The sequence below is a fragment of the Colias philodice genome, chromosome 1 (genome assembly GCF_061535455.1).
Source record: "Colias philodice isolate Cphi_HAF_F1 chromosome 1, ilColPhil1 Martin Lab GWU primary, whole genome shotgun sequence".
Lineage (NCBI taxonomy): Eukaryota > Metazoa > Arthropoda > Insecta > Lepidoptera > Pieridae > Colias > Colias philodice.
In genome coordinates, this window is record NC_143086.1 from 5,445,571 (window position 1) to 5,469,897 (window position 24,327).

Consider the following 24,327-nt stretch of genomic DNA (forward strand, 5'->3'; position numbering starts at 1 on the left):
TGTGATAAATAATAATTATCGATAATTTCATATTAAGTGCTCTAATAACACCCTTTGCGCAAAGCCGACAAGATGGCGTCCTTATTGATAAAATGCCACGTCAGATAACTGATAAAGTAATTCGATATATAGAGTGGTTTGTATTGAACTTGTACCCGCAGCCATTTTGTGAAATATACTGTTTTGGAAATTGAAGAAACATCGTACGGTTCGCGGCATCTCGGGTGACGAGCTCCGTAATTCTATAAGGAAACATTATACCTATTTGCAATAATAAGTATAAATAAGTATAATTTTTTAATACTTATTGAAAATAAATATTTCAATTTTTTGTTATTTGTTTTAGCACATTGATAATTTATATTACCATATTAATTAATAAGTGGTAAAAATATGAAATTCCATACACTAACTTATGTAGATACCTACCTATATGAAATGAATGTTACAATAATTGTAGCCTATAATTCTATAAAATTATTCAAGTACCTACTATACCTACTTATAGAGCTCCAATAATAATCTTTCCTTCATATAATAATGAAAAACTAGTTTTTATCATAGAAACTTAGACATGATGGTTAATAAAAAAAGTCCTTTGAAATTAAGTGACAATTGCCACGAGCAGGAAAAGTTTATACAAATTTTAACTTTTAATTTCAATATAGATTAAGAAGCTGCAAGAACATCTATAAAATAATTACATAATGTTAGGTATAGCGATATTGAAGTACCTAATTACTAATTAGATGCATAAAAATTAAATAACCTAAGACATCCTTAAATATTTTGAACATCATATTTTTATCAATACCTATTGGAATATTACTCGTAAGTATAATTTTTTAAATCTGTTAAAAGTTAAAACCCTATCTTTCCTCTGTTTAATTCTATATCAAAATAGTATACTTAATGAATATAAAATTCCGTATACATATTTCATGTTTAGGTAAAGCTAAATAACGTAATGTTATCTATTAGGTACTACAAAAACCACAGAATCAAAACAGTAAGCTAAAATTAGAATGGGGGGGCAATGTCACGGGATAACATTATATCTAATATTATAACTACAATGTACTATAACTAAGCTTTTTTTGACACTATTCACCTATATAAATAAATATTTCAGGACATTTTTCACGCACACCAATGTATCAAAAGAAAATACTAATATTTTATACATGCTTTTAATTATTTTTTTGAAGATATAGTAGGTATCTATACCTAATACAATGTAAAAGTATTTCCAATTAGATTTGAATAAAGAAAAGCAAATCAAATGAGATTTTTTTAAAATATTATACAATGTTCCAAACGAACAGCTAACAATAATTAACAAGTGATTAATTAAATAAATAAATATCATTATATTAGTATCTATACACAATTTACAAGTAGTTTATATATTTGTATATTTATATATGAATATAATTATAATTATTATAATTAAAATTGATTGATAATTGAAAAAAATATATTTATATATTTTTTTTCAATTATCAATCAATTTTTACTTAATCTAATAAACTTTTTTGTTTAATGTAAGATAGGTAGCTAGAGTAAATTTTATTTATACCTACTGTATTCTGCGTATAAATTTATTTTTATATTTTATCTACTTAGGTATGTGTTTGGATATTTTTCAATATATTTTTTTTGTTTTGTTATACCCAGAGTTCATATTATAAGATGGGAATAAAAACACAATAATAAATAAGTTATTAGATTTGTTTTAAAAGAAATCAATCAATAAAAATTAAAAATAATATTTATTTAATAATTTCATGTCTCTATATTTATTTTCTTTTTTCTCTACCATATCACTAGAGTCTATAATATCTCCAATAGAAATAGGTAAGTAATTGACTTTTTATTCGATTTATTTCTAGTTTTAGGTAATATATTTCTCGCATAATAGTTATATAGGTATATTTATTATTTTTGTCTTAAACAATTCACATAAGTTATATTAAATATGAATAATAAAACCCTTTAAAAAAACTACATGCTTATTGATAACCTTAATTATATTAAAAATAGATCACTGTTACACATTAATTGAGCACCTACCTAAATATAATTAGGTTTACCTACTTACCTACTCTTTAAAGAATTATAATATATATAATTACTTTTGCTTATTAATTAAGATTATAGTAAAATTCTCTATATTACCTACATTTTACGACTTATTTTATACTAGAAGTCCGCCCCGGCTTCGCCCGTGGTACATATTTCGCAATAAAAGGTAGCCTATGTCCTTTCTCGGGTATCAAAATATCTCCATACCAAATTTCATTCAAATTGGTTCAGTAGTTTAGGCGTGATTGAGTAACAGACAGACAGACAGAGTTACTTTCGCATTTATAATATTATTAGTATATATTAGTATATTAGTATGGATTATACTTATACAAAACATGTTCTGTTAATTTTCCAAGAATACACTTTAATTGCTAATTATTTTTAATATTAATTTAAATTAATTACTTGCTAAGAGGCTTTTTGTGAATTTATTTTAGAGGCAAGCTGTTTCTCCTAAACACAGGTTGCCCAGTAACCTAGCTAGAGAAACATTGGCTTGTATAAATTGTTTTAGTAGCCTTTTTATATTTATATACTTTTACATGAATATAAATTATTTATTGTAATAAATTGTAATTGTATGTAAACACTATGTAAATTATAATGAAAATAAATAAATAAATTTAGTATAAACTGTAAGCCCTCAATACTAATATTATTATAACATAAATTTATTATTTATAACCATTTGACATCTATTTTTAAATATAAATAATAGCATTATTTTCTTTAATCACTCCTTTTTGTTATAATATTAATTAATAATTAGGTATTAAAAATAAATACATATTATTGTAAGAATAGGTACTATAATAAACTGCTCTACAACTCTATAATAAACGGTAGAGTTTTAGAGTGCAGAATATAGATTCAAATAATATGATAGGTAGGTATAGTTAAAACCATTTAGTATCTAAAATATTTACAGTAGGTATAACAATAATGTTTAAAATCGTCAAAATATGTGAAATGAGTAAAATCCATATATTAATCAATTATAAGTTGGTAATTATTAATGATAGCCTCCACGCGTCCGTCGGTAGAATTTATCACAAAATACTTACTACGCTTTATATATCATTATTGAACCAATAATTGTAATATTATATTTAATTAACTGACTAATTTTATTCATCATCTAAAAAAGATATCAAATACACAATTAAACAATTAAACACATGCTGTCAATATAAAAATGAACTATTAGAACCTACATGCGTTACAAAACTCAAGAGCTTACTTGTTTCAATGTAGAGTTAAAATAAAGCTTGCTCTATACCTTACTTTTGTGCAAGTTTTACACTTGTTGAGTGTCCTTAAGATTTAATAAGTAAACAGTATATATTTATTTTTAATAATATGACTATTTACTGATAGTTACTTATAATAACGACGAATAGTTGTTTCCATGATAGAATTAGGGGTAATTAAAGGTAGATAACAAACCTGCGAGGCGGGCGGATATGAGTAGCCAAACTGAGCGTACGCTGCCATAGGGACGATCATATGGGCGGCTTCACAATACACTGTCTCTCAAAGTCTATCACGGACGGTTATGCTATGTCTATACGGTAAATAATTTATATTATCACAGTTTGTTTGCGCGGCGGGTTGCGCGCTGCCATCCCCGCGCGTCAGGGTGAATCTCGCACTCGCATGACGGACCACATTCGTCCGACCGACGAACACCTTTACACGTTTAGCTCTCAACACAGACTGGCGCGCGTCAGACCGTAAACGCCCCTCCACTGTAGGAATAAACTATTTACGCCCCACCCACGAGGCGGAGCGAACGCGTATCGCCCAATCACGGAACCAGTTTTCTATCCTTTTCAAAGTGGCATCAGAAAATACGCGCGCCGATTGGCTGATATATCCCCACCATGCGCAAGCTCCGCCTTTCGCAGCCTTCCCTGCGTGCGAGGTGGGGGGTAAAGAAAAAAGCGGTATAGTCAGAGTGATGTTTATGGGTTTTCGGCGACGCAGTCGTGGAGTGTTCGACGAGCAAACAAATCTGTAGTGGCAAAAAAATGACTTGACTCAGGACAAGTTTTTTCACCTTGTCAGATGTATGCGTCGTATTGTCTTAACAAGTGAAACACTTAAAAAGAAAATTCTGTAGGTATTATAAACAAATTTAATTCATTCTTTAAGAGCTCTACATTTTGAAAAGAAAGTTGATTTAGATATTTATTGTTATAAATTGAATTTCGGATTAGTCTTAACTAATTGTGAACTGTGTTTTTCGCACATATTGAACATAAAAAGTATTTTTTTAATATTTTTATTAATTGAATATTGATAAGATAGAGTCAGTTATTTAATTCAATTTTCATAAGTAATAAAGATATAGTTATGTAGCTATGTTGATATACCTACCTATTAGATAGGTACATTATTATTTTAGCACGTATTAAAATTTATTTAAGAATGAATCATAAATCTTAATTAAAAATTACCTACATTCACATACTTACCTCAACGTTCACAAAATCTCTACAGTCTACTAGCTCTACATAAAACTATGAAACGTAGAGTCGCGTTAAAAAAGATTTTCCGTACGACGGACGTTTGAGTAAATTTTACCACTTTTCAATTGTTTCTGAAATGCTCAACTGTTTCCAGCTGTATGAGGTAGATGGCGCTCTACCATTTACTAAAAATCCAAAGCTCCTATTGCGCAACTCAACTTATTTGCAATGCATTGCCAATATAGGAACGTACCACGGTTTTGGGGTGTTTTAAAGTTGTCCGGATTATTGCATTGTATTTTGTGTTTGTGGGTAAGTGTTTAGAGGTAATGAATGCACTAAAACACTTAGTAAGTGTTGAGATAAAATACGGGATGAACTATCCATTGGTGATAACTTAGTTCTCTACAAATAGATAGGTTATTTTATGAGTATAATAGAAACCTATTAATAAAACATTATTTTATTTTGTAAATTGGAAATTAAATTTTAAATGTGTAATGGATGGATTCAACAAATTATATCGATATATATCTATAATAAATATGTTTATGCAACCTTTTGTGTCAAATTTACACATAATAAATTAAATCGTTTATTTCGCGAGACCATAAATGCAAAATTTTAAATTATAATAAACATTTAATATCAGTGAGATTTTTGCAATTTACAGCGAGACTAAACAGCATTCTTTTAAAACAATAAGCTTGTTGGAATGATCTAGAAAAAAATGTACTTTCTCCATATTAATATAGCAATAATTCCATTGCATTTGAAAACCGTTTTTCAAAAGTAAATAATATGTAATTTTAACATTACTAAAGTTTCGCGTGCAGGCCTCCCGGCGAAGTATTGCAGCCTTACAACAACTTGTATTTTACAAAGTGGTATTTTGAATACGCATTTAATTACAGCACTTGAAAATAGGTGATAAACACTGAATACAACATTTACAAATGTATGCAACAATACATCATAATTATGCACGCTATAATGTACCCTGTTGCACTATAATTAGAGGTAAATTAGGTTACACTAAAACCGAGCACTGTTAAAATACATGTGCATATGTATATCGTTAATAAGGATGTGAGATTTTGTATTGATAAAGCTCTCGTTAGTTTGTGGCTAACTGTTGAATACGTAATTGACTTATAATTGCTTAGGAACTTATTTTTTCATTTAATTACGTACATCGGTACTTGAACGGCACCAGTTATAACGAATAAATTGGTTCTTTGTTTTTTATTTAGTCACGTGGAAAGATGACTTGAAACCAATTTGAAACTTAATTTTCGGGTGACGTTTTTTGAATATTATTTGTTAGGCGAAAATATTGTTTACTAGCGGTCCGCCCCGGCTTCGCCCGTGGTACATATCTCGCAATAATTATAAGTAGCCTATGTCCTTTCTCGGGTATCAAAATATCTCCATACCAAATTTCATGCAAATTGGTTCAGTAGTTTAGGCGTGATTGAGTAACAGACAGACAGACAGAGTTACTTTCGCATTTATAATATTAGTATGGGTATGTAGTGTATTTATTATTTATTCGCCAAAATCAGCTTGTTTTTATCAAGTTTGTCTTTATCGATCAATCGATACATGTGTTAATGTGGAATTGCTAATGTACAGATGTAACGATAACCGTATCTTACCTATATTTTCGTCCATTTAATGTGTTATTCTTTGATAATCTGATGACTTTACCCAGTTAAGGAAATGATTTGCTTTAATACATTAATTATTATAATTATTACATGTGTTACAATATAAGTACCTAAAGATTAATAAAAGTGATATTACATGTGTTTATTTAAATGTAGTTTCATGTGTTCGGTTTTATTCAAGGAAAACTCGTGGTAGTTTTGAACGCGACTATAAAAGTTAGAGGTATATCTACATGTAGGTATATTACCTACTTTATAGAACACCCAATTTTTTAATCTACCTATCTTTTATCTTTATAATAGATTAAGGATAAATATTTATTGTAATTGATATTAGTTTCTTATTTATTATAGTTAGCTATACCTACCTAAGTTTCTAAATTAATTGAAATTCAAGATTTGCGTTCCTTTGCGTTGAATTCATTTAATCATGAAAACCTTTACAGGCTTTTAATTTTTATTAGTTCTGTTTATACTATCGTATGCAAACATAATAACAATATATAATTGCTCTGTATATTATTTTTTTCAATAAAAAACAAACCAAAGGTGTAGCCATAACGCCACGACTTGATGTAGCGGTTAATTAAAATATTCATAATGCATGCATTAAACGTACCTATGTCTAGCATTGCCACAGGTTTATTTAAAAAATAAGTAGAAAATTAACTTCAAAAAACATATGTTATCACGAAGGTGTTCTTCACGCGATATTTGTGCCATGTATTAATAAAAAAATAATATAGTGCACTTAGGAATCTTATTGGACAACTCGATATATGGTAATTAAGTATTTATTGTTTTTCCAACCTTTGGAAGGGTTATGGCACATTGGTTTAAACGAATATGACGGTTGATGATAATAGCTTCGTGAAGACCTGTGTAATTATTCAGAATTTAAATAGTTTAATAAAGTTGTAGTGGGCGGATTCTTCTTAATTTGAATAAAAATTATCTATTTATGGTATTTTAGCTGACAAGTTAGGTAGGTTGGTCTTGCTTTTCTTGCTGCTTTTGCTGTGATTGAGTGTAAACATTTAAATGTTTCATAGATAGGTAAAAGATATTATGTGCATATGTTTAAGTAACCTATAGAGAAACATAACTAATTACTTATATCATTGTAATGTTCGTCGTTACCTAACATTTACCTATTATATCACAAAAATCAAATGGAAGATAATATAGTTCTATTATTTGTACAAATAAATATAAAGAAAGTCATTCACATAAGCGCAAATCATTCTAGACCAAAAAGGTCAAAATGAGTTTATCGAGTGAACTAAGTCCCGTATTGTATAAAAAATATATGCGTATTCTATAATGGCCTCCCGCGGCTTCGCCCCTGTGGCTCCATACACGTTAATGCAGGGACAATAATTTATATATTATAATACTTGAAAAATATTTGGATGGACTTGTATGTACTTTTGTTTTAGTTTACTATTTTATGAGATGGTTTTAGGTTGTTGATTGTTTTGTTAAATATAAGACCTATTAGGTACTTATGTAGGGTCTTAATTAGAATATGTATTTAAACAGTTAAGTTTTTAAAAAGAAGATGATCCGTAATGTTTTTAATATATGAAAAACAAATACAATATTTTGGAAACAGATAAATCAAAACACTTGCTATCGTAATGGTTTACAAACATCTATTAATTTTATAACTTAGCTCATAATCACCTTGAACTCGATATCGATCGGCGAACAACAAAACTATCGAATACGATAATAAGCAGGTGCGCAGTGAAATGTATGACACGTCTAAAAGCAGCGGTAATGAAGCGTCCTGTGACCACAACATTAACGTAAGCGTCCCGTCGACCACGCTAACTAAACATATCTTTACATCTTACTTCCAAAGAAAAACAATAAAAAAACTTTGTCACTAATTGCATATCCATAGCCCCTAGTATCAACACATCCGATCGCTCGCTGCAAGAGATTTCCAGATCGCACACCGGTAAAATGAACCTAGCGCTCATAGAATAGGGTCGGTAATTACTTGGTGAGCACCGCGCGCCTGGCGCCAAGACATCTGTCATCGTTAATAAGAAGCAATTTGAGCTAATTTCGCATTTTTGGAATTTAACTGAGCGCCCATGCGTCTCACTCTCACCACAGGAAGTTAAATAAAAACAAGCACTAAATAATACGCCGGTTGACAACTCGTAGTTTTTGTGTGAAACGCCTACTTGGCGTTTGGAAGACATTACGAGTGGTTATTTAGTGCTGAGCTTGATAAAGATATTTGCAGATGTTGCAATGAAATTGAATTATTGCAAAGCGTTTTCTATAAAATGTGTTTACTTGTAAATTCACGGTCCAGAGGAATTTGCATATAAACCCATATTTACCATCAATTCCTTATTGCGGTGGTGCCAAAATTAATATATGTTATGCTTCCATGTTTTCCAGGTATAACTTAGGACGTATTTGAAGTTAAAAAATAAAAATGTAAATATGCAAAAATATTTTTATAAAATATAGAAATTCAAATTATCAGATAGCTCTTATCTAGAGAACTAAAGAAAGTCTGTTGATTTATATGTAGCATTAAAATAATGTGATTTGACGCTGAAAAAATACAATAAGAATTGCGTGAGCAAAATGATTTATACATAGTCAAACAAATCGTTGAATTTCAAAGCGGTTTTGATGTTAACACGCTGTGAATGTAGTCAGATTTTTAGCTAATTATATTAAAATTGCGTGGCATCATTAAAATAAACATGTACAATGTACATTATGATTACGACACATAATATTAATTATATAAATAGTAAAGACCCGCTTCACAAGTAAGATCATTTATCACCGCTCCAATTTCGCAGCAAGTGCTATGACATTTGTTCGAGATATTTTTCACCAATCATTTAACATGACAATTTTACACGAACAGTACCGTGGGCGGCTAGCTCAACTAATTATAAAACAAGTGTTAACATTATCCTGTGTCTATGTCGTGGCCATATCGTAAATTTGCTCATTTCATGATATTACTGGCCATTTCACGAAATGGTCGCATTTCGTGAAATGGCCAATTTAGTTTGGCCACATCATGATGTGGCTTGAGCAGATCAATGATAAGAAATCGTTTCACGATATGGCCAACTAAACGCGCGGTTTTTTCATGAAATGATCAAAATTATTTGATCATATCGTAAAATAGTTACATTAATCATTGGTAGAGGCGCTGCAAGCTCTGTGTTTATGTGATAAGATGGCGGCCGCTGGCGAAAATTTAATTATTCGCAGTTAAAAACTTCATAATTCGTTTAATAACAATATGAAGAAAGTCATAGCAAAGAATTTACGACGGTTCGAGTACTATGGAAAATGTGGATATCTTATATGTATTGAAGAAAAAATGCGTCTTAAATAAAATAATTTAAGGCGCATTTTTTCTTTTAGGATATATATTTATATATCCTACTATAGTATTATAATTGTTTGTTTTTTAAAAAGCGATCCGCTTCTGGCACTCGCCGGCCGCTGCCGCGGCACGCTCGCTTTGCTCGCTCGGCTCGTGCGTTGTTTATCAAAGTCTAACCTAACCTAACCTAACTGTTTTTTATTGCAAAAACGATTCGCATGGACTCTTTATAAATATACGATCTGGCCAAATGTGGATGGCCAAATCGTGAAACGTTGACGATTTAACGATCTGGTCAAACTATGTTGGCCATTTCACGAAATGCGACCATTTCGTGAAATGGCCAGTCATATCATGAAATGAGCAAATCTACGATATGGCCACGACATCTACACCATGAGGCCTTGGCGACTTGGCGCTCGCGGTAAAGGTACTTCTCCACCAGGAATGTGCGAGGATGCGTTGCGATCGATGTGTTGTTTCCTGTCGCTTTATTTACTTCGCCTTTGTCAGCACAGCTTTGGTGGAAGCGATTCTATTAGTTCTTTAAAAACATCCTTCGCAACGCATCCTCATACATCTCTAGTGGAAGAGCACCCTAATTCACTGATTCACAAGAGTCGCGCCAAACGGTCGTCGCTGATACGAAACCATTAGAAACGAGGGCAGTTCATGCGTTCACCTCGTCAATTCCGTGTGGACAAAGCATTAAGGCTTGCGTGAACGGACGTTGGAAAACGCTCAGCTTAGATATTTATGAACATGTGTACATAATTAATTTTTACGATGCATCAGATAAGGAGCAGTCGGCTGCTACGCTTGTGTTGTAAAGGTCACTTTACGAATCGCCGAGACAATACAATATCGCTGACGTGTAAGCATGTTTAGGAAACGTTTTTCCATAAATGAAGAATACGTTTACTAATACTGACGACAAATTTTAATGAGCTTTTAAATTTACTTATTTGTTTTTGTGTGGAAAAGTTGGACGTGTGACTGGCGTCGCGGACGGAAGAATAAGTGATGTCAAGAAGGTTCGGGGTTAAACTTAATCTATTCCGGAACTGTTGAAAAAATTGCAAAAAAAAACTATTAGGTATATTATGCACTTAATACGTATCTATTATATGTATATTACACCATATAAAGACTAAAGTGTATCTTCTAAATTTTACCGATGCTTATGAACAATTTTATGCCTTATAAGTCATCCAAATTCAGCGATGAATTTTTAAAAGATCCAATATTATATTTATTTGCTATATACATTTTCAATAGTGATGCTAAATTATTCAGATGTTATCTCACTAGTCCAAGGCAACTGATATCACTTCCTCATACTGTCACTATAGGTACTAATTTATAACGATATATATTTCACAAATGAACAATGAGCAAGCCATATTGAGAATCAAGCATGCAGCAGCATAAATTAGTTCACTCTCGTATGAAAGTACAACACTAGGTAGCTTATTGACTGCGTAATACTAGGATAAGTAAGTAGGTACTAGGTTAAGTAGTGTATGTTTCTAAGAAAAAGTGACGCTAATCCATTGACCTATAGTAAAATGTTTTCCTATATCTCATTCATTCATTCATTCATTCATAATAACTAGTAGTAGGTAACTATCGTTACCTATATAGGTAGATCACTGCTTGTAACCCTCAACTTATAATAAGTCCTGAATCGCAAAAGAAATATGTTTTGTCATTAATTAAACATCATATCCTGCTAGTATAACCGTTGTTTTGTTATTTTCATACTCCTTTACACAACAATGCACAATGGAAAATGTATATAACTTGGAAAAAGATACCATCTAGATTGCACTTTTCATTCAAGTAGGTACAGAGAGATGCCGCAGTTTGAAGCTAGTTTAAACAATCTCCTTTTAAGATTTGATTGAACCGCTAATCAATGTAGTTAACGGCCAAAGACTTTCTTTTATAATAGAGGAAAAGCACCAATTCTTTAAACCATTACAATATCTATTATCGTCTTTTTGACAGACGTAGTTAAACAAACCACTCATATCTATTTTAACGCTAAATTTTGTGAGAATAGATAGATGTTGCTCTATCAATAATTGGCTGATATCTGATTGAAATTTGGTACAGATAGTACCTAGGTATATTTGACAAGGAGAGACAATCCGAATTAACATATCTACACTGCCTTAACGATTATCACGGGTCAGTTATTCCTTGGACCTAAGATATAACTGTTTTATATAAAAAATTCAAAATATGGGATATTTATGTAAGAACTGGCAACCCGCATTGTCACTTCCTTGCCACATCTAGTTGTTGATGCGATGACCTTATGCCTGGGTTCATACTTAATTAACTATTACTATGAACAGGTGACACTGGACTAGAAATAAATGCTTAAAAGTTTAGTAAATTCAAACTCACAACTCAAACATACATTTATTAAGCAGTAAGCACTTTTGAATCGTCATTATATATTTTTAACAATTACCACCGATTCAGAAAGCAGTATCTAAGGAAAACAACTTACAAGAAACTTCATAGTTACTCTTTTAAAATCATTTTTAATATCATCACGAAAGCTAGATATACAACGAAATCAGGGAATATGTCGAATCATCTTGTTTACTTCTATCCTATCGTCTTTTTACCAAAAATTTTTAGTGATGTGCCCTTAGGATGTGTCGTTTAAATAAAAATTTCGTCAAATAACTGTAGCTACTTCGAAACTTGAAATTTAACAAAGGAATTAAGATGAGTCACTATGTATTTAATATTTATGAATAATATCTATTAATTACGTAATGACAAACCTCAATTATATAATAATATTTATATGTATGTACATTGTACATATTGAATTGTCTCGTTCTTGTCTAATCCATTTGACAGTAGTCAGTAGGTATTACTCTGAGAGCAATCACGTAGACATCAGAGTACGTAGTGCACTTGAGTTCAAGCTTACCTACTGTCTACTAGATTTCCGCCCGCGGCTTCGCCCGCGTTTTCAAAGAAAAACTCGCATAGTTCCCGTTCCCGTGGGATTTCCGGGATAAAACCTATCCTATGTGTTAATCCAAGTTACCCTCTATATGTGTGCTAAATTTCATTGTAATCAGTTCAGTAGTATTTGCGTGAAAGAGTAACAAACACACACACACACACACAACCTCACAAACTTTCGCATAATTATAATATTAGTAGGATTTGAAATTAGTTATTTTATTAGTATAATTTTGAGCTTTTTGTTTGCACCTTCTTTATTAAATCAACATTTTAGATGGATTAACTTTTATCGAGTAGTAGAATTTAAGAAATATAAATTAAGTATTTATTAATTAATAGAGATTCATGAACTTTTAGTATAAATCTTTTCTGTAACAGAAGGTTTCAAAAAGCATATTTACATGTACATTTAAGGCAAATTGGAATGAATAATACAAAGAACTGAACAATGCTTTTTACCTAATAAGGTATGATTATTTTGCAAACGCATTTAATTAGAAAACTATAAAACAGGTTCATTCTTCAAAATAATAATAAACTCAATAATCGTATAGAACAAGAAAATATAGCAAAAGATAAAGATTTCTACGTTTTACGAAGAATTATTTTTAACCAATCGATTCTTTTTATACCCCGCCCTCTAATGAGGTACAAGGTATTTGAAATCAAAGACAGAAACATTTATTACTTATTACGTACATAAAATAATTAGTACTTATTATTTAAATCGAAACAGATTTTGTAAAAGTGTTTCATTGATGGATTTAAAGTTAACAATAAAACTACATTTCACAATAAATGTTAACGAAATGAAAATTTCAACTACCTACATTTAACTATTTACTTGATTTGCATTACTATTTTATGACTTCTAAATGGATTTCCTTGTAACGAACTGAGGTAGGTATTTAACTATTTACAATTAATACTAAGTAGGTATGTCTGATTGATATTTTGTCACAGAATACTTAATTAACGCTATTGTCAATTAAACTATCACTTTTATTTAAAACCTTAGATAGCTATCTATTTTATGGATAACTAGATTTCCGCCCGCGGCTTCGCCCGCGTTTTCAAAGGAAAACCCGCATAGTTCCCGTTCCCGTGGGATTTCCGGGATAAAACCTATCCTATGTGTTAATCCAAGTTACCCTTTATATGTGTGCTAAATTTCATTGTAATCGGTTCAGTAGAATTTGCGTGGAAGAGTAACAAACACACACACACACACACATCCTCACAAACTTTCGCATTTATAATATTAGTAAGATAAGATAAGATAAGACTCAGTAAACTATTTTACTTCGGCAGGTTTTTTTACTTAAGGTTTTGCTCTAACAATTATTGTTATTTTTAATTAAATTTATTGGTTAGTTGAGTGGTGATTTATTGCTTCTATTTGTATTAATTTAGTCTGATTAGTCGAATTTAGCACTTTTATAAACTCAGTTATACAGTCGGAACGTTGACTATATTTCTGAAAACCAGCGTTGCAGAAACTTTCTCTAGGAAAAATGTAAATATGTTAACCATTTTGGCATCCTGAATGTTTGTTGTAATTCAATTAACTTTATAATAATTAATTGTGTTCATACATTATATGTAGGACCTTTCATGTTCCAGTTTTTCTTTGATTATGCAAAAATGTTGGACTTATTTATTTGCTTGTGTCTGAACATAATTTTTTTGATATTATAATAATGCAATCATCTCTTCTGAAACGAATTTAATAATTTTCCTAATATCCATATACTACTCTACAAACTTGCATAGAGAAATATTTATGTAAGTATAAAAAAAGACGGAGTGACGGGTATCGCCTAGTATATTTTATTTGATAATTTTCGTATGATTTCAAAATAAATTTAAACTTATAGATAATTCATATATTCTAATATAAATATACTATCTGTAATACAATTACCCTTCATGATACCGTTACTATGGATATGATCTCAATTACAGAATACTAACAAACAATTTGAGTATAATTTGATTGATTGGTTGTTAATGTGGAATACACGGACATACATATATTGCTCCGTCGATATATTCAATCCATGATAACAATTGTTTTAGGAATAATCATTACAGCATTTTATTCCTAACATAATACTTAGGAATTATTTACTTATAAACGGATCTATTAAAACCCGGTTTATTCATTATAGTTAGGGATTATTTATCCTGTATGTATAAGTCTTTAACTCTTAAAGTCTCGTAAAATAAACATAAGATAAAACTACTATTTCCATAGAATTCAAAATACTATAAAAACTGCTATTAAAATATATTTAATTAATGTAGGTATTTTATATAAATCTATGAAAATACGTCAGTATCTATTTACTTGGATTACTAACATTAGTATCTAACAACGTTAACTGGAGGAGTAACATTTACAGACTAACTAAAAGTACCTAAGCTTTAAAACACCGGCCAAGTGCGAGTCGGACTCGCGCACAAAGGGTTCTTTACTATCTATAATAGAAAATCATTTATTGTATGGGGACTCCCCCTAATACTATTTTTTTAATTTTTAGTATTAGCTGTGGTATTAGTTTTAATATCGGCAACAGATATACATCATTGTGAAAATTTCAGCTTTCTTGCTATCACTGTTTATGAGATACAGCCTGGAGACAGACAGAGATATTTGCTTTAGATCTATCCTTGGTTTCAAATTTGGACTCTACATGAAATCTTTAGTTAAAATAAATTTAAATATAGTTTTCATAACAAAATTATAAACCATGTTAAAATTTACAATTCGCGTAACTCTAACGCATACATTTAAAATTAAATATTCAAAAGAACTCTTGCCAAATATTTTTTCTATCCTCATTATATTGTAACAATGATGTATTGTAATCGGAAAGTAGTTTCTACGGAAAGAGCCAGCAAGAAGCTAGTAATTACAGTTTCCTTCTTATCTACATAAAGTAATAATGATCCTTAAACTCGTTTTTCCTCAGAACTGAAGTCATCCTTAGATCAATAACTCTTATTACTTTGCACTTTTTATAATTATTATCCGAAGTAGAGTAATTATTATATTGTAGGAGAAAATTCAAGCGAAAAAGTACATCAATAACTCTTATTACTTTGTTATCAATAACTCTAATACTTTGGACCTTTTATAATTATTATCCGAAGTAGAGTAGGTAATTATATTGTAGGAGAAAATTCAAGCGAAAAAGTACATCAATAACTCTTATTACTTTGTTATCAATAACTCTAATACTTTGGACCTTTTATAATTTCTTCCCAAGTAATATTGATAGCCACGACAAAGAGTAAATTCATACTTCTACCGAAAAAGTACACAACGTAGGCTTGTAGGCGCTGCGTGTTTATCCGTTGATTAAACAGCCGCGGCCGCAATGCGTATGCAAGCGGACGGACATATTACTAGGGCTCGAATTCTGATTGTTTAGAGAATTTATTACCCCCGTGCCTTGTACAGTTAATTGAATTCGCCTGTAGAATAGGCACAGGCTGAATTGCGTTTCGACCGTTTATCGTGTCTTCTCAGAGCGTGCTCCGGCAGCCATTTTTGTATCTGTTTTGGTTATTAGAATTTGGAACATGTTTGTTTTTGATATCGTGAACGTTATTTTCATACAAGTTAGTTCTTTCGTAGATAATATGGTGTTTTTATTTACAATTAAATTGGAAACTAATGTGTGCATGGAGGTATTTGTTTTATCTTTTATTTATTACACGTGGGTTTGTTCAAGTAGGTATTTTAACGATGGGGTACTTATCTTGGAAATAATTATGAAAACAAATTACCTACTTATTGTTAATTTTCTACTTCGGTATTGTAGACTCTATACCTATTCATTTAATCCATACTAATATTATATATTGACGTCTGACGACGCGGATTGGCGCAGTGGTAAAGTAACTGCCTACTGAGCCGACGGTCCCGGGTTCGATCCCCGGTCAGGGCAAATATTTGTGTGATGAACTCAATTATTTGTTCTTGGGTCTGGGTGTTATTATCTATATATGTATTTATTAAAAATTATATTTATCGTCGCCTAGTACCCACAACACAAGCCTTAATTGAGCTTACTGTGGGACTAGGTCGATTTGTGTAATAATGTCCTATAATATTTATTTATTTATTTATTATAAATGCGAAAGTAACTCTGTCTGTCTGTCTGTTACTCAATCACGCCTAAACTACTGAACCAATTTTCATGAAAATTGGTATGGAGATATTTTCATACCCGAGAAAGGACATAGGCTACCTTTTATTGCGAAATATGTACCACGGGCGAAGCCGGGGCGGACCACTAGTTTATAATAAATGTGTTGTATTTTAAATTCATAAATACTATTACTTTATACTAAGTTGATTATATTTTAAATTATAGTGATGTGAGTTTAAAAAGTCTGACTTTGTAAATAAAATAATATAGTCATTGTGGTGAAGCAAACCATTTTTCAATTCTGTTCTTTCGCAAGAACGGCACTGCCCTCCAATGCATAAAATGAACTGCATTATGCATTATTCGTAATTCTTAATTTAATACTGTTTATTCGTAACATTAAGTATATTTCAATGACTTGTTAAATTTTATCTAGAAACCTTCAACTTTCCATCAAATAGGTCAAAACACATTATCGTTTAGTAATTAATTTACTAAGGACAATCCGTCACATGTACCTACATTAAAATGGGCTATCGATTATTCTAGAGTTATCTTTAACATCGAAATCATTAATTTTATCAAGTCAACGCTCATTATCTTGGAGCGTTACACATTTTTTTCATTGTTTAATAAAGTGATCATTAATCATCGTACGAAACAAGCACTTAGTTGAGATTTTAGGATAATTTCCATCTGTATATTATCATGATAAAGTGAAAATGTCGTAATTCATTACGTATGGTGTTTTGATAGATTTATTGCACTATTGTATTACGGTAATAAATTGATTTAAATTATTAATTTGTACTGGACATTATAAATCACGGTAAGAACAAAACCGGTTATTTTTGTTGTATATTTTAGGAAAAAATTCAATAACATTCTGATATGCCAATCTATCTTGTCGGACATAGAAAAATACGCTTCGAGTGTCGGAAACAAAGTAGCATTTCACTTAAATACACAAGGGCAAAAAACATAAGTGGCTAGAAGTTAGGACGGGGTGGGGCAGTGAGCATATCAAACAAACACCAAATCGCAAAAAATGTACGCATCTGTGTTTTTAGGTTTTACTAATGTTGCGACTTGTTTTTATATTATAATAATTTTCTTGAATGTTATTCAGCTAGAGGAATATTTATGTATTGGGTACGTATGATTATGGTTAAATTTATAATACATATTATGATGATGCTAGATGTATGTTTTAATTGTAGGATGGAAAGGTAGTTTCAAGAATTTGTTATGGCAACCTCATCTCATCCGTATCCTTGTCTGGCAGATAATATAGGTAGCACATCTACGAACCCAGTTTGTATAAAACACGTTTAAAGTTGCTTGTTTAAACTTTATGAAAATATTCTACGTACCTGTAAACTACCTACTTACAGGTTACGTTATACTGACCACGTTTTTCTATCCAATCTTAAAACAAATTCAACTATCATAACATAACATTTTAACATTACCATTTCATCGTTATAATCGTAATTGATTCAAAACTACCGCAGATAACCGACCCGCTCCGACTGTCTCCCGTCCGCGGTCAGCCTTATCTCCATTGTCCCTAACTAAATGAGTTCAGGAAGCGCTCAAAAAAGCTCCTTGTCGCATATTCCACTTACACGTGTTAGAAATGTTTACACCCGTTACCTTATCGTGTCTCAAAATTAACATAAGTGCGTAAGACTGTATTTATCGCAATAATTGCCTCGCTTCCATCGCGTGTAAGTAGTTTTTTTGCATCGATAATTACATCCCTATATGTTTGGATCGATACACGAGGATTCGATACTTCATCATATTTTTTACCAGCCACGTAATATATGTTAAACGTGTTCCGAATTAGTTAAATGGTTTTTATTAATAGTTTTCGATACACGCAAATTGGCACAATGATTATTTCTATATTGTGTAAGGTTCAACGACAGTTAAATAAATTTACATTGTCTAATTTACCTCATAGACAATAATTTGAATTTTTTAAAGCATCGCTTAAGGTTACGTTACTTCTAGAATCTAGTTAATATAAATTGATGGAAAATTTACAATTTTCACCGAAAATATCCGGAATAAAGCGGGCTCTTTTCTGTTCCCTATATGGTTGTATGACAAGGAAACTTTTTAATGCAGACGTTGATATAATTATGTTGTAGGAATTCAAAGAGTTTTTAAAATAAATTCACAAACATCTTCAAGGAACAAAGGTACCTACTTATTAATTACCATAGTAGAGTATATAATATACCTACCAGTCATCTGATTATTATCACATGTAATAATATTTAATTGTAACACACAGTATCACTGTTGAGAATCGCAAAACATCATAAAAACGTGAAAACTTAAAGATCGGTGCATCAAATGCAATTTAACTGTCTAGAGTTAATGGGCTATTTCATACTGATAGTTATTCAATTGTATACACAAATTAAATACAAGAGCACATAATAATATTATCCATATAAACTGTAAACAGTATTTTAACTAAATAGATAAGTACCTGTTTATTTAAAATGTACTAATAGGTATCTTTATTACCATAACATTAAAGTTTCAGTTCTAATAACTCTTAGAATATATATTCGAAATAGAACATAATTTCTCTTTCAAATGGAATCAACATTAAGTCGCGTATATGTTAAAATATTCACTTCGCACTCTGAGATAACGAACGATAAACGTTGTTAATCCATCAGTCCTCGGAATCACAGACACAATAGAAAATCTATTGTGTCGCGCCCCGATCGGGGCTTACGGTGGTCAATGGCTATATAAACAGTACATACGAATGCTTTAACTGTGTATGTTAAGGAAATTCCGAAAGAAACAATCGTACGAAATATCTATTCGAATAAACTATTGATTATTGTTTGAATTATACACGAATAGCTTAGAGAGACAGGACACATCTATCTGCTATAATAAATGGGCTAAACCTAAACGGTATAAATTGAAAACCTTTGAAAATTTTGGTTAAAAATACAAGGTCAATAAAGGTACTATGGTTATGATTTACTCTATCTGAATATTACATTTCAAAATTCCATTAGTTTTGATAGAATCATTATATCAGCGATGTCTTGCGGAGAAGAGTGGTCGCTAATAACACAAGAGAAAACAGAGTTCTAAGTTCTAACCAGAATAGAAATCTATGAATTTCCTCCAAGGCTCATAAAAGACAATATATTCTATAATAGACTACTTAAATAAACACGACTAACAAATATCACTGTACACGGACATCTTACACGATAATTAAATGGTGTTTATTATCCAATTAGAAGAAAAGCTAACTCTTTGCGGACATAAGCCGATTACATCTCATCGCATCGCATGTGAGCCGCTTACTCTGGTATTGGATTAAGAGCGGTTACGCGCAAATCTCATTACCTAGTTACTCAGTTCATTGAAACGCATAGGTATGCTTATACGGTAATGGTTTTCATGTGACTTCAATGCTAGCTTCACACTGTTATATAGGACATAGATTGTGCGTTAAAAGTTAGAGCTGCGTAATTTGACTAGTGTACAATTTTAGATTGCTAAATGGGTAAGTATATTATTTTCTAAATACCAATATTGCATATTTTTTATCTATTTCACTTGTACTTTTCGAATGTTTACTCTTGTTGATATGACATTTTAACTAAGTAGTTTATGAGATTACATGCAATTTTTTGTGATATAAATTTAAATGATACACGCATCGTATAATGAAATAGTGTATAAGTTTCAGTCTGTCTGTCATTAATTACGTTCCTTTTTAGTAGTTTTTAGTGTGGGAACGTTTGATTACACTTTTTTCTCCAGTTTCACGGTGTACACGAATAAAATCTGTTTCATTCGTCATTTAGCCTACCTATATTATAATTTAAAAATGAATTATCAAATTATCTATATAGGAAATGAGGTTAAAAACACGAGTATACTAAATAATGTAACCTACATTATTTAGTATATACATTATTTAAAAGGGAAAAATAGCCTTTAAAGGGCATTACTCGAAGTTAAGCACGGATTAACGACGCACAGTGATGTAAAATCAGGAATATTATAGAACTGATGAGATGAGATTTTGTATGGGTCAAGTACTTTTTTATAATATACAACGTTACCGACGACAAAAGATTCCTTGTTTCCAATTTCCCATATACATAAGTAAGGAAATACGTTCGGATTACCGTAAAACAACCGAAACCATATTCAAAAACAAGTCTCAATATTCCGAAAATAACTCGCAAACAGAAGCAATACAAAGACGTGTCGCGAACAAACTTTTTACAGCATCGAGAATCGAGTGAAACCTTAAGGTACGCGTTTCACATAAGAGCTTTTGAGATGATCGTGCCGGGACTGCATTTACATGTCACAAGATCCTCTGGGAGAATGTACACTTGCTTGATTGTGTCGTGTTCTATACGTGGGTATATGTGCCGTTATTGATCTTACTTCATTTCGATTTGCCTAATAGATGTCTGTGTTTTGTAGTGTAGGAATAGGTTGAGGTTTTGCTTGTGTAGGTGCGAGATACAACTAATTGGGTAACATTTTGAAAATAATAAAGGTACCTACATAATATTAAAATGGTCTCGCTATAGGAAACTTATTATTTAAAAATAGTATTTTTTTTAATTCTTTACCTTTAATATACCTATGTATTAATTACAATTACTGCACCTTTTCTCAATACAATTTTAAATAAAGTTTTAACAATTAATTTTTCATTTTATAATTATTTGCCTATTACATGACTCCAGAAATTAGCATCTTTGATGACGCAAATTATATTTCAAACTGGTTTTATAGATGAACGATAGATAATAATTTAAATATAATTTCTAGAATAAATAATTAATGACTTATTGCCACTATTACATCCTTAATTAATTATCATAACATATGTAAAACGGAGTACTATATTTTATGAAATATACTAATATTATTCTATAACGCTTTGTCATCGTTATAGATATAATTACTTTAATTTCAACTCGTTATGTTGATTCTTCAATATTTTAATGTGTTGATTTCATATTTTTTTTAACATAATATTAAATTTTTAAGATACTTTTCAAACCATGGGTTTTGCCTGTACCTACTTTAGTTTAGAATAGGAGTATTGGATGGAAATTGCAACATACATCTGCATAAACTATCTCCTATTGTATAGCCTTATTATGACTAATAATCAATGTATGATGTATGACTTATCATCAAAATGACTAGAAGTAAAATTACAAAGAACTACTAGAAGTTACTATGCAAAATACTACCAACTTAATTCCCCATACACCCTTCCTCAATCGGTTCACCCGTCAGCCTGAGCTACAACTTAGGCCGGAATCTTCTTAATATATTCCTTGTTCAGAATAAGATTATAATATTAAGCCGGGGTAGGGACGATTACTCCATTATAATTGGAGATCAGATTAATACAAAGCAGGTGAGACTTTCAATTCAATTACTTAACAATTCCGATGACGATAACGTAGTTTCATGTTACACATTAAATGTTTATAAAGTTTTAATTACACCGCAGACTAACGATTTTGAAGCATGTGTTGTGGGGTTAATATCGATTTACATAATATCCACTTGGCTACCTAAAATATTTGTTATAAATACAAGTTGAGATGTGAGATAAGGAGAAATGTGGTTAATTGTAGTACCTGCAAATAACGAAGTAAACTTCAACAAAAGTTATGATACGACGAAGTACCTATAATTGAACAATTACATAAACTCCATTCGTAACTCCGTTTTTGGGCAAATTCAAAATATAATTACTTAATTTGGTTTAAACAATTTGGAGTTTATACCCCAATATTCATTATTACACCACACTAAAATGGCGACTGTAAAATTGACGCCCATTATTCGTCCAAAACCAGTCTGTAGGTGTCTGCTCACGTTAATTTTAAGTCAAAGTTCATGTAGCGTAAAAATACGTGTCTCTGTAATCACACTCACTCTGAGAAATTTTATTTCATTCACAAAAGGCCAACATGTCGCGTCTCGGGCCAGGCTCCCTTCATCTCCGCTTATCTACATTCATTCATTACCATCTATTTTTATAAGACGCGACGGGCCGAAAACACATAACGCCTACATTTTTTGTTACACTACTTAATTATCTGGATTTATATCACGATAAAATCGACCATCGTCTCCGGAGATAAAAAACGGATTTTTGTAAAAACAAAAGAATAAAATTACCTACTAAAGTGGACCTTTTACGAGTTTACTTTGATTGATTATGAGGTGCGGGCTGATTGAAAAAACTTTACGTTCGGGTACAGTTTTGTATTTTAAAGCTGAGTACAAACGCTGAAATTGTGATGGTTTCCACGAGTAAAACGCACATGGAGCGAATAAATTTCATCACTTTCATAAATTAAAAAAGCAACGCTATCTTATAATCAGACACATTAATGTGTTAAAATTTTGAAAGTGCCTAGATGATCAAACACATAAATTTAAATTAAGTGACCCTTGTCAAGAGCGGACTAAACTAGACGACTTAGATATTTTCATTACTAAATGATAATATTCAGTAAAGGTAATGTAGCTAATGTTAAATTTTTTTTTTATCCTTTTTGCGTTGAACAATATGCGAGCAAAAATTTAAAAATAGCGCATTAGACCTGCAAAGTTAAGGAAAAATGCAGTGACTATAATTTATAGCATGTGCAGTGGCGCAGCATTGTCGCCGCGTTTTATTCGAGTTGCACTCTTTGTTATTTGGTGCGTCGGTTTTAGTTAATTATTGAGAACAGCTAAGCCCTGCCTGCCCTGGTGGCCACGACACAACGCCGGTCGATGCCTTCGATAACCAATCCTGTTTTTATCTTCTTATTTTAACGCTTTTAATTAGTTAGAAAAATATTCTTAAATAAAACTGCCCTGAGCGCGTTGGCGAACCCAGAATTGTCTTTGAAATGTGAAGAGCCCGGGGCTGTATATAATTGAAGCCAAGTCCGTTACAGAGATTGGCTTCTGTTTCGATCTCTTATTATTATAACTAGCGGGCCACGGCGCTTTTGCTGCATTATTAAATATCGCCCTAAGTGCTCCTTGATACGTAATTTCCAATTTGTTTTTATAATTAACGTCTTATGTTGTTCGTTTAAGTACTTCTATATCATAAATATTTATGATGGAAATGAAATTTGTTTTTGAAATAGATTTGAATGCTTTCTACACACAGTAGACATCGAGTACTAAATGATTATTTATGCTTTTGATAAGCTAGTTTAATGTCACGATTTATACGATTCTTGTTACTCAAGAAAACTGCAATAATGAATACCTTAATACAATAGCAATAAACAAAACCCATTAATACACAAATGATTTCGTGACAGAGTTAATCAAGTGAAATTTAAATATTAATATCTTCAATAATAAGCACAATAACATCTTAAAACAAGTACATGTGAATTTCATTACAGCATGATTGAAGATGTACCATTTAAATACACAAGCGAACCATTGCGAACGGCAGGTATTAATGCGAAGAAATTATAACCCCATAAAAATATAATTATCGAATACCG

At 31.1% G+C, this 24,327-nt stretch overlaps 1 protein-coding gene across 3 annotated transcripts in view; it reads right to left on the bottom strand.

Moving 5' to 3' along the window:
- The window catches only part of LOC149491119 (homeobox protein caupolican-like), a 97,633-nt gene that overhangs the window by 47,823 nt on the left and 25,483 nt on the right, over positions 1-24,327 (bottom strand). Inside the window, exon 1 of one of the 3 annotated variants that reach the window (XM_089704057.1) lies at positions 3,535-3,788. The exons of the other annotated variants lie outside the window; for them this stretch is intronic. Coding sequence (XP_089560183.1) covers positions 3,535-3,594 — 60 coding nt within the window. The 5' untranslated portion in view covers positions 3,595-3,788. Of the gene's footprint in view, positions 1-3,534; positions 3,789-24,327 lie in introns of those variants that run through there. 3 annotated transcript variants of the gene reach the window in all.